The following is a 17,349-nucleotide window of genomic DNA, read 5'->3' on the forward strand; positions in this document are numbered from 1 at the left end:
TTACATCCGACCACTTTCTAAATGGCATTGTGTGTTCATTATTTATTATACAGAAACAAACACGGCTGGTACTCTCAAGTTCTCTTTTGTGTTTGATATACAGTGTCAAATAAACACATTGATTTGCAGTACCGCATTCTATGACAAGTCGCCTGTGGCTTTGTGAATGTTCCAACGACTTTCCCAGCAACCAATCAGTGAACCCAGTGGGACCCGGACAGATTATCAACATTCAGAAGGAAAAAGACTGTCGGATGACATTCTTCTCACGTTGTTCAGCTGTGTTGGGGACGAGGACGTCCTTATATATAGATCTACTTGACTTTAATCTCATTAAAGTTTTTTATGCTGTCCTCGACTCGACATAAAGAAACATGCAGTGGATATTTTTCTCACTTTTCATTTTTGGTATGTTCGTTTATATTTATTATATTTTGTAACTAAATGCAATGTTTAGTTGTGTAGTTGCTGTGCAATGAATAGGTCGTGTCAGGGGAGCCTATTCTACAATATGATACGTGTAATACTTACTCTCGAGAAGACGTCATGACAAGTGGGACGACTTCAACTTTTCATTAGTCCACGTTTCTTCAGCGCAAGCATTTTGTGTCTTCATTTCACAACGTTTGGGGTACAATCAAGCAAGCTCAAAGAACGTCATACAACTCGGTGTTGGATCAAGGTTACATAAGTGCAATAATCTGGACTGTGCACTGTACTTAGTTTTATTGATGCGGTAAGGTTACTACGTTCAATGCCTGAGTAAAGCTTTCATAAAGTTATATGGTAGACATGTGGAGGACATGTCCAAATGTGACGCAGCAGTGACAAAAATGACCTGCGATGCAATTCCCTATTTTGACTTGTACTATATGTATTTTCGGGTGAAAAGTCGATGTGCCTCTGCATGTGTTCGTGGCAGGTGCCTGAATGGGACAGTCTACGTACACCTTTAATTAGTCGGTTATAGTCGAATCGCACAATCGACTCTTCTTTCAGCAAAGATATTTTTATGAATATGGAAAGATTTCGTCGCTTTTATCTAACTTTATTATTGATAGGTCACTATGATCTTTCATCGTCTCTAGGGGGCGGTCGGGTAGCCTAGTGGTTAAAGTGTTCGCTCGTCACGCCGAAGACCCGGGTTCGATTCCCGACATGGGTACAATGTTTGAAGCCCATTTCCGCCGTGATATTGCTGGAATATTGCCAAAAGCGACGTAAAACCATAAACACTCACTCACTCATCGTCTCTAGATAAAGATTGAGTGACTGAATGTTTTTAACGCCGCAGTCAGCAATATGACGATGGCCTGTAAATAATACACTAAGCAAACGTGTCCTGTAAACATGAAGCAAGGATCCTTGGCAATGGAGTACGATGACACGTATTCAGCCACATCACATGACCTTCTGATCCAACCGAGGGCAGGCGTACCGGGATACCAGGCACGCTGTCTGTAGTTAACCTTTTATGCACTTAAACATTATTGCGTTGAAGCTGAGATTTTTAACCAATATTACGAAAAGAACTTTTCTGCTGTGTCGTGTTCACATCTTTACCTCATGTTACTGTGAAATGTGCCAGGTTGTCTTTCTGAACATGTCACTGAGGATGTTAATTAATATTCATAGAATTTAGTAACAGTCAGTGTGTGTGTGTGTGTGTGTGTGTGTGTGTGTGTGTGTGTGTGTGTGTGTGTGTGTGTGTGTGTGTGTGTGTGTGTCTTTTGTGTGTGTGTGCGTTGTTTTTAATTCCTCTCCCTATCATATAGAGGATCATCATTGGAACAACTATATCATCGTTATTGTCCAAATACTAATCTCTTTCGCTCTTTTCTGAAACGGCCAAGCAGTTCTGTTGAGCCAGTCGCTTGCTCTATGGAGAGAGATTGAAATCGCACCTCCCTCGCCGAAGATGGAAGTACGAGGTAAAATATTATGTTAATAACATATTTGAACTGAAATTGTAACTTCTGAATTAAAATCCAATATGACAAAACTTCCTACATTATTGTGACACATTGTCTGTAAAAGTATTATAGAAAAGATCGTACATGTAACAATACATGACCCTAATCTAACAGAAAGCTCTATTCACATTTCAGGATAAACGACTTATTAAACACCTTCTTATTGAATAAAACTATGCCGTATTTACATAGTATTAATTATATTCTTCCTTTGCAGAGGCTATCAACTTTGGTGGTTCAAAACGAGTCAGCATAAAGTTCAAGCAATGAATTCATGACCTCTCTTGCGTTACATTGTATCCCCATTGCATTAAAATAGATATCACTCAAACCTCGTTTTGCTATTTTATATTGCTACAGTACTGAATGACGCCCTCAACAATATTCCAGACATTAATAAAGATAATGACAAACGACATCCTCCGTATCATCAGATTAAAAGATATATTCTAAATCGAACTGATCTTGTCAGAAATCAATATTATATTACTATGGTAATTATATTATAAATATTAAAACCAAACTCCATGAAGACACATGGCGGAATTGATCACCATATGTAGAACTGATCATCACGACAGCCCGGTATGGAAGTGAGTGAGTGAGTGAGGTTTTACGCCGCCTTTAGCAATATTCCATCAATATCACGACAGGGGACACCGCAGTTGGGCTTCACACATTGTGCCCATGTCGGGAGTCGAACCCGGGCCTTCGGCGTAATGAGCGAACACTTTAACCCCCTCGGTATGGAAGTGGTCAGAGTTGCGCCCCTTGGGCACGCCAGAAACCTATGATTGTGGGTTCGAATCCCGGTTCAACCCGATTATGTTTCTAGGTTTGTCAGCACCTTACCCGTGCTCGTTTGTTTCACCGAAGTGGTAAACGTCTGAGACCTGCATCGCTTCGGACTTTCCTCCCACATTAAGCTGACACGCCGCGATATAACTGGAATACTGTTAAAAGCGGCGTTAAACCCAACTCACTCAATCACTTCACTCACTCTTAAGAGCCGACAATTGAGGTGAGGTGAGGTGAAGTGAGGTGAAATGGGGTTTAACGTCGCGTCCAAGATTATTGCACTTATACAGCGACGTGTATATGTGTGCGTGTGCGTGTGCGTGTGCGTGTGCGTGCGTGAGTGTGTGTGTGTGTGGGGGGGGGGGGGGGGGGGGGGCTGCTTGTACTAGTCCGGACTGACGACGATTTTACAGAGCTCACTGAGATACCATGTCGTAGTATATAACATGAATACCCCACTCAGACACAGCATACTAACTCCGAACGGACCAGTCCTTGTTTTAGCCCATTAATGCCGAGCGCCAGACAGGGTAACAACAAGTACCCCCTTATAACGTCTTTCGGAGCCAACAAATGAGAATCAGGTGGTCACAATGTATAAGCTGGCAGATTGTTTGTTCCCTTGCACCAATGGCGGGGGCAGTGATCATGGTGGCAGTCACTGGATTCCCTGGCCCAAGATCAGACATTTTCCAAGCCACCGTGTACATTGGTATCTGAAGCGTATATCAACATTCAATCCCTCAAAGTTAAAAGAAAAAATATTTTAAGTTTTAGAATATTTATTACATACGTCTTCATTCAAATGAACAGATTAATATATAAAACAAGGTCTACGTAAAACAAAAGACACTGAATATCACATGAGTACAAGGAAAGAAAAGTTATGTTGTAAACTATAAAATTAAAGTTAGTACGAAATGTGCTGGTGGCAGCATACAAACACATAATTAAGAACAAGAAAAATAATTTTGTTGGTCACAATACAATACGACATAAACAATCACTAAAATAGTTTATAGCAATCAAATTTGATGGTCTCTCTTAAATCATTAATACTCAATTTAATAGCAAACAATAAACAAATAATTATAAATTATAATTGGGAAAAATAATTTTGTTGGTCACAATACGACATAAACAATCACTAAAACTGTTTATAGCAGTCCAATTAGATGGTCTCTCTCTAAAATCATTAATACTCAATTTAATAGCAATCAATAAACAAATAATTATAAACATAATTTTGCAATCCAAAATACAATAACTGATCCACAATTACCAACATAGTTTTATAGCAGTCACAACGTGATGGTCTGTTTAACATAATTAATACTCAATTTAACAGCATCAAATTAATTCATATAATTGTTTTCATGATTCAGACCAAGGGCTAAAACTCCTCAAAATATACTAACAGGGCACTGTGAGGTCATGCCGTCTTTGATAATATTTTGCTCATGTGCACGTGTGAAGGGGAAGGGGTGACAGAAGCATGCAGTGGCACCATGTCAAGATATTGATTGGGTATGTACAGTAAACTACGGTTATAACGAACACGCTTATAACGAACTAACGGATATAACGAACTAACTTTTATGTCCCGACTATATGCTGTAGTTATGCTGTATATATGCTTATAACGAATTACGGTTGTAACGAACTAAAATTAGTAGTACCCTTGAGTTCGTTATAGCCGTAGTTTACTGTATATCAAAATAAGTATAATCACAGCGTCACAGCTATTGCCGAATATAAAACGCCAAGGCCAGGGAATAATCAGTCTCGATTATATGCCGCAATCGAACGGTAGTCCACATTAACTTATGTTACAAAACGTCTACCAGGGACACAGACATGCAGTTACAAGCATCTGTCAAATATACAGCTCATGCTCAAGGTGGCTCCGAGGAACTGAAGATTGTAACTCTGCAATGGAAATGCGTGACGTGAAATCTGTGCCCTCTGCGCTTCTCGGGATATTAAAGGTATACAGTAAACTACGGTTATAACGAGCACGCTTAAAACGAACTGACAGATAAAACGAACTTAATTTTTTCCAGACTTTTTGCCGTAGTTATGCTGTATATATGCTTATAATGAACTACGGTTATAACGAACTAAAATTAGTATTCCCTTTGAGTTCGTTATAACCGTAGTTTACTGTACATGTATAATTGAAGGTAACTTCAAGGATGTAAATTTATGCAATCTCAACAACTTCTAACGTTTCTCGTACAATCGTGTTTCAGACAATAGGTGAGTACATTTACTGATGTTTATTGAAATGAGGGCATCAAATAAAACATAATGGTCGCCAGGTAGGATTCATTTTATTTCAAAATGTTATGCCAATGTCACACAATTGCGGACTAAATGCGTATATAACGGAAGACGTATGTAGTCTAAAATGCATGTAGGCCATGTTCGTGCCTAGCCAGCTGTAGTCAGGACGATAGGAAGGTAGTTGGTGTGACTGCCGCTGCTGCCGCCGCCTTGGAGAAGGGGGATAGGAATGGGGACGGGGAAATCCTCTGATGACGAATCAGATGATTCTGACGATCCGCCACATCCGCCGCATCCAGAACAGCCAGAACCAGATGAAGACTCGGAGTAAGATTTCGGCGAGGAGTGGTGATGGTGGTGGATAATGGTCTCTTCGCTGCTGCTGAAGCTGCTGTCGCTGCTTTCAGTGGTCTTGATGATGGGGCTCTTGGGGACGTCATCGATCTTCTCGTAGTAATGATGATGAATGTCTTCAGAGCTGCTGGTGGAAGTATCATCCGAAATTCCTTTGGATCCAGAACGGTAACGATGGTAGATTTCCCGAGACCTTCTTTTCGAGCTATAACCTTCGCGGCGATGACGGTGACCACCTGAACTAAGCCGCCGGTGTTCGCTGCGACTGTAGCGACGACGTCCATGGTCACTGCGATGGTTACGGTGGCCGTGCCGATGGTGGACAACGCTACTGCTTTCACGGCGGTGATGTCTTCGACGTTGGTGTTCGCTTGCATATGTAATTGCAATGCATACTGCCGAAACAAAACAAAAAATATGATGTACTATGACATAATATAAATGGTGCAGGGAAATAATTTGTGTTTGGGTTAACTTGCATTATGTTTACCATCACAAGAACATCTTACTTCGTCATATAAACAATAGGAATACTACTGATATGGGATTAAGCAAGAAGCAAACAATACATAGAACATCCAGCATCTACATGTATCGCTTCTTTTCCAGAAACGGGGTTTCGGGTGGTCTGGTGATCTTCGTTGTGTATTATTACATATCTCAGTCGATGTCCATGGGTTCGAATCCCATGCGCCAGTTATGATACGTGGTGGTTCAGTATCATGGTTAAAATCTCCAACGTGCATCAATATGTTTCTCCTCAAACCTTGTTTACATGCAGTGATATAACGTCAATCTTGTTCAACGCTAAATCACCCACACATACTTTGGTGAAAGCCATGACCACGGGGGCTTATCGTGACAAACCAAACACCCACGAGCTAATGTTTCTGGCACGCATAAGAGTAACAATGATGCACAGACTATAGGGGTATCTGTGCCCCCTCTTAACATTACAAATTCACCTGTTTATAATGTGAAATGCTTTAAGTTCTACCACGGGAATATTTCATAGCCTAAAGAAGAAAATATATTGTCCTAAAATAAGGCTTTGTTCTTCGTGTTTCAACTAACACATTTATCAATCTGTTGTCGACATGATTATATATGGCAATAGCTTGAGCTGTTCCCTCTGGTGCTGACACAGGAACTGCACTTACTTAATGACGTACGCGAAGTATCTAAACATATACAGTCAAACACCGTTGTGTCGAACTTACGGTTTTCTCGAATTATAGGCTTGGTCATTTATCATTTTATGTTGAGTCGAACCTCGGATACCTCGAAGTATTAACGAAGGCCCCTTCAGCTGTGACACAACGGTGTTTGACTGTTCAAGTACATATCAAATTTTAAAGGAACTACAGTAAATACCGTAAGAGCTGCAAAACCATTTCCATTTATCATAAGAAATCCGTTGTTCGATTCCGAATATATCATATGCATGTGTACTAAAACAAGATAATCATATATCTTTCCCCATGTAAAATATAGTTTTTACGTTGCTCTGTTTTCATATTTGCTGATACATTAATGCTTTCATGCTCACACAAAACCTTATGGACCTCGTAGCGAGTCGGGTCTGCCTGAACAAAACACAAATACATAATGCAAGTTGATACGTTCACATTCGTCACCAGTTTAATCACTTCAAAACAAAGTCGGAGGCGATCGGGTAGCCTAGTGGTTAAAGCGTTCGCCTGTCACGCCGAAGACCCGGGTTCGATTCCCGACATGGGTACAATGTGTGAAGCCCATTTCTGGTGTCCCCCGCCGTGATATTGCTGGAATATTGCTAAAAGCGGCGTAAAACCGAACTCACTCACTCACTCAAACAAAAGTCCGTGGGAGAGTGAAAGAGTTTATGTAGATCACACTTCTCGAGATCACACAAAATACATTAACATCTTGAACAGATCTCCCCTTCCTTCCCCTGCCCAAATCAGACATACAAATACACTTGCATGTGTTCAGACACACGTTATAGTAAAGTTCTATACATACACACATATGTTCAGTACACAAGTTCAGACAGTATAATAAAGTATTGTGTTGCCTTGTCATAATAGTTGAAATCTAGCTTCAGCTCAATTATAACATCATGCAAACATGTTAATCAGTTTACAGAGAAAACATTTAACACATGTTACAATGCTTAGAAAAGTAGGCACGGATTTTGGCATGTAACAGAACAATTCTACAATAAATAGAACAATATCCCCGATAAAGACACACTAAATAGAACAATCTCCCCGATAAAGACACAATAGATAGAACAATCTCCCCGATAAAGACACAACAAATCGAACAATCTCCCCGATAAAGACACAATAATAGAACAATCTCCCGATAAAGACACAATACATAGAACAATCTGCCCGATAAAGACACAATAAATAGAACAATCTGCCCGATAAAGACACAATAAATAGAACAATCTCCCCGATAACGACACAACAAATAGAATAATCTGGCCGATAAAGACACAATAGATAGAACAATCTCCCCGATAAAGACACAACAAATCGAACAATCTCCCCGATAAAGACACAATAATAGAACAATCTCCCGATAAAGACACAATACATAGAACAATCTGCCCGATAAAGACACAATAAATAGAACAATCTGCCCGATAAAGACACAATAAATAGAACAATCTCCCCGATAACGACACAACAAATAGAATAATCTGGCCGATAAAGACACAATAAATAGAACAATCTCCCCGATAACGACACAACAAATAGAATAATCTGGCCGATAAAGACACAATAAATAGAACAATCTGCCCGATAAAGACACAATAAATAGAACAATCTCCCCGATAACGACACAACAAATAGAATAATCTGGCCGATAAAGACACAATAGATAGAACAATCTCCCCGATAAAGACACAACAAATCGAACAATCTCCCCGATAACGACACAACAAATAGAATAATCTGGCCGATAAAGACACAATAAATAGAACAATCTCCCCGATAACGACACAACAAATAGAATAATCTGGCCGATAAAGACACAATAAATAGAACAATCTCCCGATAAAGACACAATAAATAAAACAATCTCCCCGATAAGGACACAATAAATAGAACAATCTGCCCGATAAAGACACGTCCTTCTTTACTGAAGGGACGCTGGTTTTCCTGAGATAATTGCGAACCATACTGCTATGGAATAGCCATGTTTAATTTTGCAACATATAAACACATATTACAAGTTATGTTTTTCTCAGAGTACCTAATATTCATCACAGAAAGAAATAAGAGACATTTAAGACCGTATGCTGTAGTCAGCATAACTGTATGACAAGAGGGATGATTTCAACTTTCCAATTATCAACTTTCCCTTTGTGTCAAGCAGTTTTCCAGCAGGTGCAATGCATACAGTGATCTTAAAGACCGTCATACGACCCTTGCTCAAAAGGACTCAGTGTACCGCTAGCGTTCAAAACGTGTGTTACACGCGTTAAACATCAAGCATGAATGATAATATTAAACGTGCATCACAAAGAGGCAGCAAAAACAACCGAAGAATAGCAGAGAGTAGCTCGGACATTTCCCTATAAGTCATGGTGGGCCATATAGCTTCATTGTCGTATATGACCCGTGAATATCCGGGTAGAATAGGTCTTCAGCAACCATGCTGGCCGTAAAAGGCGACTATGCTTGTCGTAAGAGGCGACTAACGTGATCGGGTGGTCAGGCTCGCTGACTTGGTTGATGCATGGGTCAATCCCAATTACGTGGATCGATGATCATGATGTGATAATGTCAGCATTTAGGACGATCTTTCATTTCTTTGTGCTGTATGTTTAGAGCAGGTTTAGTTTTGCTAAAATATTTTACACAACTGTCAGATATGAAACAATAAAGGTGCGACATATTTCATAGTTTAACATTTGCTATCCTCTTTCAACATGGAAATGGCTTTATGACATAAAACGTCCTTTAGTTTTGGAATGTTCTTTGACGGTCTATCAAACACTCAGGTGGGTTTTGTTTTGGTTTTTGCTGACTGCTGATTCTCCGAGAGATTGTTCTTGAATACAAGGACCTTGAAACAGCCATGAGGTACAAGACGAACATGCCGGTAAGCACACATATGATTAGGTATGTTGACAATATGCAGAAAAAAGACATTGTACATGTTCCTGATACCAGTACTCTTGCATAACCAGTACGTTATGCATGTACATATATGGAGAGCATCTGTCACTTGTAAATAATTGCATTAGATATCATATTACGTGTAATCTGATTCCTGTCATCCTCCAATCAGGCATATACTATATAAACATGTTTAGGATTATGTTTAAGTCACCACATTAACACATTCTTAGCGCGTTTTCACTAAACTATAACAAAGGAAGCACAAGCTTTACTCGGAAGAGAAATGTCAATCGTTGTGTGATACTATTTAATTCTTGTATCACATTTTCTTATGGGGACACGGGTGGCCCAGTCATCTGAGGCGCCGCGATTAGCTGTGCAGAGTTGCGCCCCTTGGGCACGTCAGAAACCTATGATTGTGGGTTCGAATCCCGGTTCGTTTCGATTATGTTTCTAGGTTTGTCAGCACCACACCTGTGCTCGTGGGTTTCACCGAAGTGATAAACGTCTGAGACCTGCATCACTTCGGGCTTTCCTCCCACATTAAGCTGACACGCCATGATACAACTGGAATACTGTTAAAAGCGGCGTCAAACCAACTCACTCATTCACATATTCTTATTGTAGTAATATGGTCCAATAAAAACACATACAAAAATTAAATACTAGATTATCTGAATATTGTATCATTTCAATACAGCAGCAAACAAGAGTCATGTATTGTGGACATATTTAAACGGATGTGCGTTAACTTGGAAGCCTCAGAGTTGTTTATTATAATCAGTTTTGATATAAATGTGGTTCTTAATACGTTCAGATTTTGAACATGTTTATTATCTCAAACGTTTGGATTCTAAAGTTTTCTAAACAAGTTTAAGATACAAGGTAACATGTTTAGGAATCAAGACGTGTTTGAACTATGGAACAAGTTTTAAACACGTTTTACAGCTTATTTGACGTATTCATTGGGGGTAGGAAGTACCAACGACTAATATAAGGACAGGGATCATATAAGACGACTAATTATTAGTTGGTATAATCATAAGGCTCAATTTGTATGATACAATTTGCATTCACGGTCTTGTTGGATCTAGAATTTTTGTTTGAGGCAAAATATATTTTTCAGCCAGCGCTTCAAGACATACAAGATAAATTTACATGTATACGTATCGTTTTCTTACAATCATGCATACAAATATAATAATATTTGTTCAACACGCAACTGTCATAATCCCAAAACACAAGCACATGTGGGGAAGGTGTCACTCACGCGTTTTGCCTTACTGTACGACCCTTTAAGCCATTCTAAAGTTAACAATGCAGTGCGGTTTGCCTTACTGTACGACCCTTTAAGCCATTCTAAAGTTAACAATGCAGTGCGGTTTGCCTTACTGTACGACCCTTTAAGCCATTCTAAAGTTAACAATGCAGTGCGGTTTGACTTATTGTACGACCCTTTAAGCCATTCTAAAGTTAACAATGCAGTGCGTTTTGCCTAATTGTACGACCCTTTAAGCCATTCTAAAGTTAACAATGCAGTGCGTTTTGCCTAATTGTACGACCCTTTAAGCCATTCTAAAGTTAACAATGCAGTGCGGTTTGCCTAATTGTACGACCCTTTAAGCCATTCTAAAGTTAACAATGCAATGCGTTTCGTAAGCATATACTTCGAAACGTTGTGTTCCTCATAATAAAGAAGTTGACATCCACAATTTTCTTCCTAAGCTGTATATATGTTCGTTCTATTTATGGTACTGTTCGCACACCCCATGCGAAAGTCATGCGTGGTAGTTAAAGCTATCGAACATGCTCTATTATAATCAGTTCTTAAAGCTAACATGTGCACGGTCCCGTGAAGATTCCAAGTTAGAATTGATCTTCGGCAACCCATGCTTGTCGTTAGATGCAAATAACGGGATCGGGTGATCAGGCTCGCTGACTTAGTTGAAGCATGTCATCGTATCCCAATTGCATAGATCGATGCTCATGTTGTCAATAACTGGATTGTCTGGTCCAGACTCAATTATATACAGACCACCGTCATATAGATAACTGGAGTATTGCTGAGTGCGGCGTTAAACAACAAACAAACACATGCACATATACAACATATTTTTCTGAACTCAAATACGCGCTCGGTTCCTTTGAATGAATTTGATATAAGGTTTACTCTTGTGCTTCGTATCCCTTTTATGAGACAGAGAGAATATTTAGCTGTACCTTCGTGTAGTGCACAACGGCATTGCACAGCATCGCACCCGATGGCAAGACTCGATATGTAATTCACTAAAAGAAGCATTATTACGAGCATTGTTAACAAAGTTTACATTTATGTATTGCAAAGTACTGACGCAAAGTTCTACTCACTTGCAAGCAGAAACGACAGGAGGATCAACTTGTTCATGATCAAAGTGCTGCAGACTAAGACTGGATAATTCTGCGTCAATGGCGTGTTGTTGGTGAACCTAGCGTTTATATACTGAGTTGGAAAGGCGTGGCAACAGCTTCACACAACACCGTGCCTAATTTCCTATGCAAATATCCTGCTGAAAATGCATGCTGTTGCCTGCACTGTATTTATGCTTGTTCGTATAGGACCTATTGCGATAAGCCAGAATTAGATATGATATCTGCTGATTTAAGCACTTGAATACTATATTAATACTCTGTGGCTTGACTTTGAATCTTAAATTATAATTGTCAACTGGTTAAGTCGATGTTTTTTCCAGGTGAATATAATTGTTTGAATATTTGAAGGTATTTTTTTAATTAAGGCGGATCATTTTGTCACATCCCTCTCTGAATCGTATGTTTGTGATATCTGAACAATTTTATCTGTAGTTATTACAACTTTAATAATATATAATATCACAAAATAATTCACAAAATCGTAATGCTTGACACATATGGTTGCCGAGTTTAATCAATTTTGGACATTAGTATTCAAAGCTTTACAAGGATTCATTATCATTTGTTTCTGAAATCATACACGTAACGCACAGATATTTTAAGACAGTGCATTATTAGTAGTAGTAGTAGCATTATGTACAGATTTTTTTTTAAATACAGCAAAGTGGGGTTTGGGTGATCCTGGCACAGTCAGGCTGGTTGGCTCATTATCTGCTCAGGGCCCTCTTGTCACCGCCTCACGCACCCCAGACAGCGAATGGGATTTCTCCCGGGAAGCGCTGCCTAGTCGAACCCACCCAGAACTTTTCGGAGAGCGTGAAGACTCCCCACCCAACACTGGGGAGTCGGACAACGTGGTACTTGGGATGCAAGCGGGACATTTCGAAGGCGAGGTCCGCATATTTGCCATGTTTCTTTTCAATCAAATTTGTGTCAAAAGGGACAGAACATTCAATAATAAAAATGATTTCATTGGCTCTATTAAAAAGGACAAGATCAGGTTTGTTGGCCTGGAAAGGTCTGAGACTGTATACGGACCTATTCCAATGAATTTAGTATTTGTCATTTTCCATGACGCCCTCTACATATTCTGGGTCATAGGGATAGACTTCCACAAACATGGCAAAGACGGTAATAAACTGATCCAACCACTCCATCTTGTCGCTTTGGATTCAGTGTTTGTGCCAAAGCTGGGCATCCACTGACAATATGTTGGACAGTCTCATTAAATTCATCGCATAATCTACATTTCATATTTACACATTGATGCAAAATCACAGATTGACTATTTCAAGTGGGAAGTGGCTGGTCCCGAGCAGAAAACAGAAAGACTTTTGTGTCACTTTTCAGACCAGCCGACTTCATCCAAGCGAAGGACTATGCAGGGTTGCTGACCTTCTTGCTTAGTTGACATTCAGCACTACAAAACAATCAACAAAACCAACATTGACATTATGTTCTTCATCTTTGGCTCCTTTCCGCCCGGAGAGCGGAAGGTCCGGGGTTCGATCCCCGGCCGCGTCATACCAAAAGACGTTAAAAGGTGGTACTTGTTGTTACCCTGTCTGGCGCTCGGCATTAAGGGGCTAAAACAAGGACTGGTCGGCTCGGAGGCAGTATACTGTGTCTGAGTGGGGTATTCATGTTAAACTGTGGCATGGTATCTCAGTGAGCTAGCACTATAATTCGGCATCAGTCCGGACTAGTACAAGCAGCCACACACACACACACACACGTGCATGCACGTCGCTATATAAGTGCAATTATTTTGGACGCGACGTTAAACCCCATTTCACCTCACCTCTTTGGCTCCTTTAACAAAACCATAGGATACCTTGTTTTCATTATGAGCCTTGACATGCTTCACAAGAGGATCAGACAAAACATAAAATTACGTATGCAAAAGTGCACAGTAAAATTCTGCAAAGAAGAGCCTCCTCGCTAATCAAAACACGCCTTCCCATCATAATTTGAAATATAAGAAATGATTGAGGCAAGAGCGAGGAAGTTGGATCTCTTGTCTGACATGATTCTGAAATGTTTTGTTTCGTTCAATCAACAACTCCAAAAGAATTATAAAGGGCAGGTATTGCATCAGCACTTGATTAAACTCAAAGCCACATACACTCACTTGTAAATACATGTCTCTTCTCTTTCTGTTTCGAAATTATCATAATAGAATGTCAGTTGATTGTTGTTTTATCTACATGTTGATCGACGTATATCTTTAATGATGTGTATCATCTTGGTAAATAATAACCTAAACATATAATTAAAGATATATAATCACAACGAGCTCTAGCGTGTTTCTACACAATGTTTTATTACAATATGACTCACGGTAATTACAACATCCAGATGGGTTGAAATTGTTAGGATTTTTCACCACTATTTGACAGTGATTCATACACTAATGGTTACCATACTGTCGGAATCGTACAATGGACTCTGCTTTCATGATTATGACATTTGTATTCCCTATCAACTACACTAACCATTGTATGTAAGCATAACAATATCGATGTTTGATCAAAGCGCTAAGTATAAGTGACATATCAAATAGTGCTTCGAAATAAATGTGCCACGTGTCGACTTCGAAATTGAAACATTAACCTGACCCAGAAATCTTTTCGTAAATGAATTCAGTGTGCAACCAACAAATAATAAAGAAATGCATCGCAATAAACAACTGTATTACAAAATAAACCAGGTTTAAAAATCAATACAAATTACTGCAAAGCAATTACAATGTCAGTCCATAATAGAGTGGCGATACGAAATTAAAATACAAAAAAGTAAGTGATAATAATATTCGCGTCGCAGCAAGAGGGGTTAAGCTTAAAAAATAAGCCCAGGCTGGATAGCAAGGTTGAAAACTGATCTTCAAACAGCTGGTCTTAAGATGAGAGAGAGACACGCCCTTGCCCCCTTATATGTTCTATACCATGCTGGATTGGTCCAGCTGATTCCAGATTACGCTTGACTCCAAAAGCAGCTGAATATAGTAACTTCCACACCACTGCTTACACACCACTGCCAGTAATGAAGATACTCCTTAGTTAGAAACGAAAGCATCTTCACTCCCATAACAAAGTGTTAGCCAAAGTTATTAACCACCTCAAATATTTGCACTTTACTGTAAACCCTCAAACATGAACAAACGGCTCCAAACAGATAATAAAAATACGATTCAACTTTCGTTATGAAGCTGATAATGGCGGCGCTCTAATTAGACATTAGAAAACTTTCAGACCGTTCATCGGGGCAAAGTTCATGGGCCAGGTCACAGCAAGGAATAGGTGTCATGTTGGGGTTTTTTCAGACAACTTCATTGTTTGTGAATTGTTTATTTACTTTTTAGAACTTGACATTGATGGTATAGCAGAATCGCATCTGATCCCTGACACCCAGTTGAACATACATGGTATAACCTATCATTAGAATACTTCATTCCATTGTTTTAATGTTTATTGTGTCCGAAGTAGCTGTCAAACTGATGCAAATCTACGTGCAGTATTGGAAAAGTGAAGTCAACGTGGCAAGGGTAGAAATAAACTGAGGATCTATCAACATTTTCAATTCACCTATGGAGCTGAGTGGTTCGTACAGAGTTTCCTCCCCTGGTCTAGAAAGATACGAAACCTTGCCAGTGGAAGAAAGGATGTGTTTTAATTGTAAAGAGTGTGTTGAGCATGACTGTCATTTCTTGTTACACTGCCCCCTTTAAAATCAAATTAGAGCGCCATTATAAAGAAGATGCTCTCAAATCTGTGATATTTTCAATGATTATTCTGATGTTGAAAAAGTGTCTTTTGTACTGTCCAACCCATATTTATTGTTCTTAGATGCCAAAACCTGCAAACTTTTATTACAACAACGCAAATCTATTTTATATCATGGTGTGTAAATTGTTGTTGCCTGTTTTAGAATGTGTGTGGGTTTATTTAATGTTTTATGCGCCTTTTACTAAATAGTTTTATGCAATTCGACATTGTATTTTTTATAGTCTCTCATAAACTACACAGGGGTGGCTCTGTGATGTATATTTGACTGTCATTCATTTTAATATGTAAATGAGGAGATACTGTAATAAAAAATCTGTCTGTCTACTTTTAGAAAGAAATTACCCGAGGAAGATATTAGAAGACGTAATAAACAAGACTAAATCACAAAACCGTTGTGACCTTCTAAAACCATACATACCTAACGAGACGGTTTTCTTTTTTGTTTCAATCTTTAATCCCCATAACACGGTATTTGGAAATGTTCGGGATACATTGTTTTCTTCAAATAAGTCTAAAGCACTCAAACAACAAACGTTACTAAATAAACGTATTAAAAGTACAAGACAGAGTCGTAATTTTAAACAGATTATCACTAGGGTTTCTTTCTCAAAAGGAAAACAAGGATGTAAAACAGTACAAAAGTGTAACAGACCTAATTGTGGAACTTGCCCTCATGTTTTACAATGTTGTTCTTTTACATTCAAAGAGGGAAAAATGATCAAATATGAATTGTGTTTCAAAAGACTTCATTTATATCAAACAATGTGCTGGTTGCAAAGCCGAATACATTGGACAGACGGGGGGTACCTAAGAGCGAGAAGGACTCCTCTTGTCAGTGTATTCCACTCAGTCAACACATCGATCAATGTGACGTGAAGATCCGGAGTAGAATAGGTCTTCAGCAACCCGTGCTTGCCATAAAAGGCAGTTATGCATGTCGTAAGAGGCGACTAACGGGATAGAGTGGTTAGGCTCGCTGACTTGGTTGATACATGTCATCGTATCCCAATGGCGTGGATTGATGCTCATGATGTCAATCGCTGACCAGACTCGATTATTGTTCAGACCGCCGTCAAATAGCTTGAATGGATTGCGGCATTAAACAACAAACAAACAACGTGTGAGAAATAAAGCACAAAATTCCCGTTTTACATTGTGAAAATGATGCACTGAGAAAGATAAAAGAATGTTATTTTATTAATACTTCAAACCAAAACCAAATGGCCTCAATTTAATTGAATTATTTATAGAATTATTGTTCATTTTCTTGCCACAACAATACTTATTTCTGTATGTGTGGTACGCACGGAACACACAATGTCATGCGTCTTACTGTGACGTCACAATATTTTAGAATGCACTGTGAATCTCAGAGTGAGTGAGTGAGTGAGTTTGGTTTTACGCCGCTTTTAGCAATATTCCAGCAATATCACGGCGGGGGACACCAGAAATGGGCTTCACACATTGTACCCATGTCGGGATTCGAACCCGGGTCTTCGGCGTGACGAGCGATCGCCTTAACCACTTGGCTACCCGACCGCCCCCGTGAATCTCAGAAATTTACCAAGTTCCAAGTCTTTGGGGAACTGCGACTCTGGTATTTGGGGTCTTCTGTTCACAACT

The 17,349-nt window shown here is 39.3% G+C and overlaps 1 protein-coding gene and 1 long non-coding RNA gene across 2 annotated transcripts; one reads left to right on the forward strand and one right to left on the reverse strand.

Moving 5' to 3' along the window:
* Nucleotides 1-335: 335 nt before the first annotated feature.
* On the forward strand, nt 336-2,304 carry LOC124121557. Its single transcript, XR_006859050.2, has 3 exons — nt 336-408; nt 1,857-1,931; nt 2,191-2,304. It is a non-coding gene; the product is annotated as an uncharacterized LOC124121557 (long non-coding RNA).
* Nucleotides 2,305-3,541: 1,237 nt separating this feature from the next.
* LOC124111187 (filaggrin-like) lies at nt 3,542-12,054 on the reverse strand. The gene is made up of 2 exons (XM_046470799.2): nt 11,900-12,054; nt 3,542-5,806 (listed from the first exon to the last, which is right to left on the reverse strand). The coding sequence occupies exons 1-2, from the start codon at nt 11,934-11,936 to the stop codon at nt 5,205-5,207; spliced, it is 639 nt and encodes a 212-aa protein (XP_046326755.1). The 5' UTR covers nt 11,937-12,054; the 3' UTR covers nt 3,542-5,204.
* Between the last annotated feature and the right edge of the window lie 5,295 nt (nt 12,055-17,349).

This window comes from Haliotis rufescens, unplaced genomic scaffold (assembly GCF_023055435.1).
Source record: "Haliotis rufescens isolate VD_foot unplaced genomic scaffold, xgHalRufe1.0.p SCAF_13, whole genome shotgun sequence".
NCBI lineage: Eukaryota > Metazoa > Mollusca > Gastropoda > Lepetellida > Haliotidae > Haliotis > Haliotis rufescens.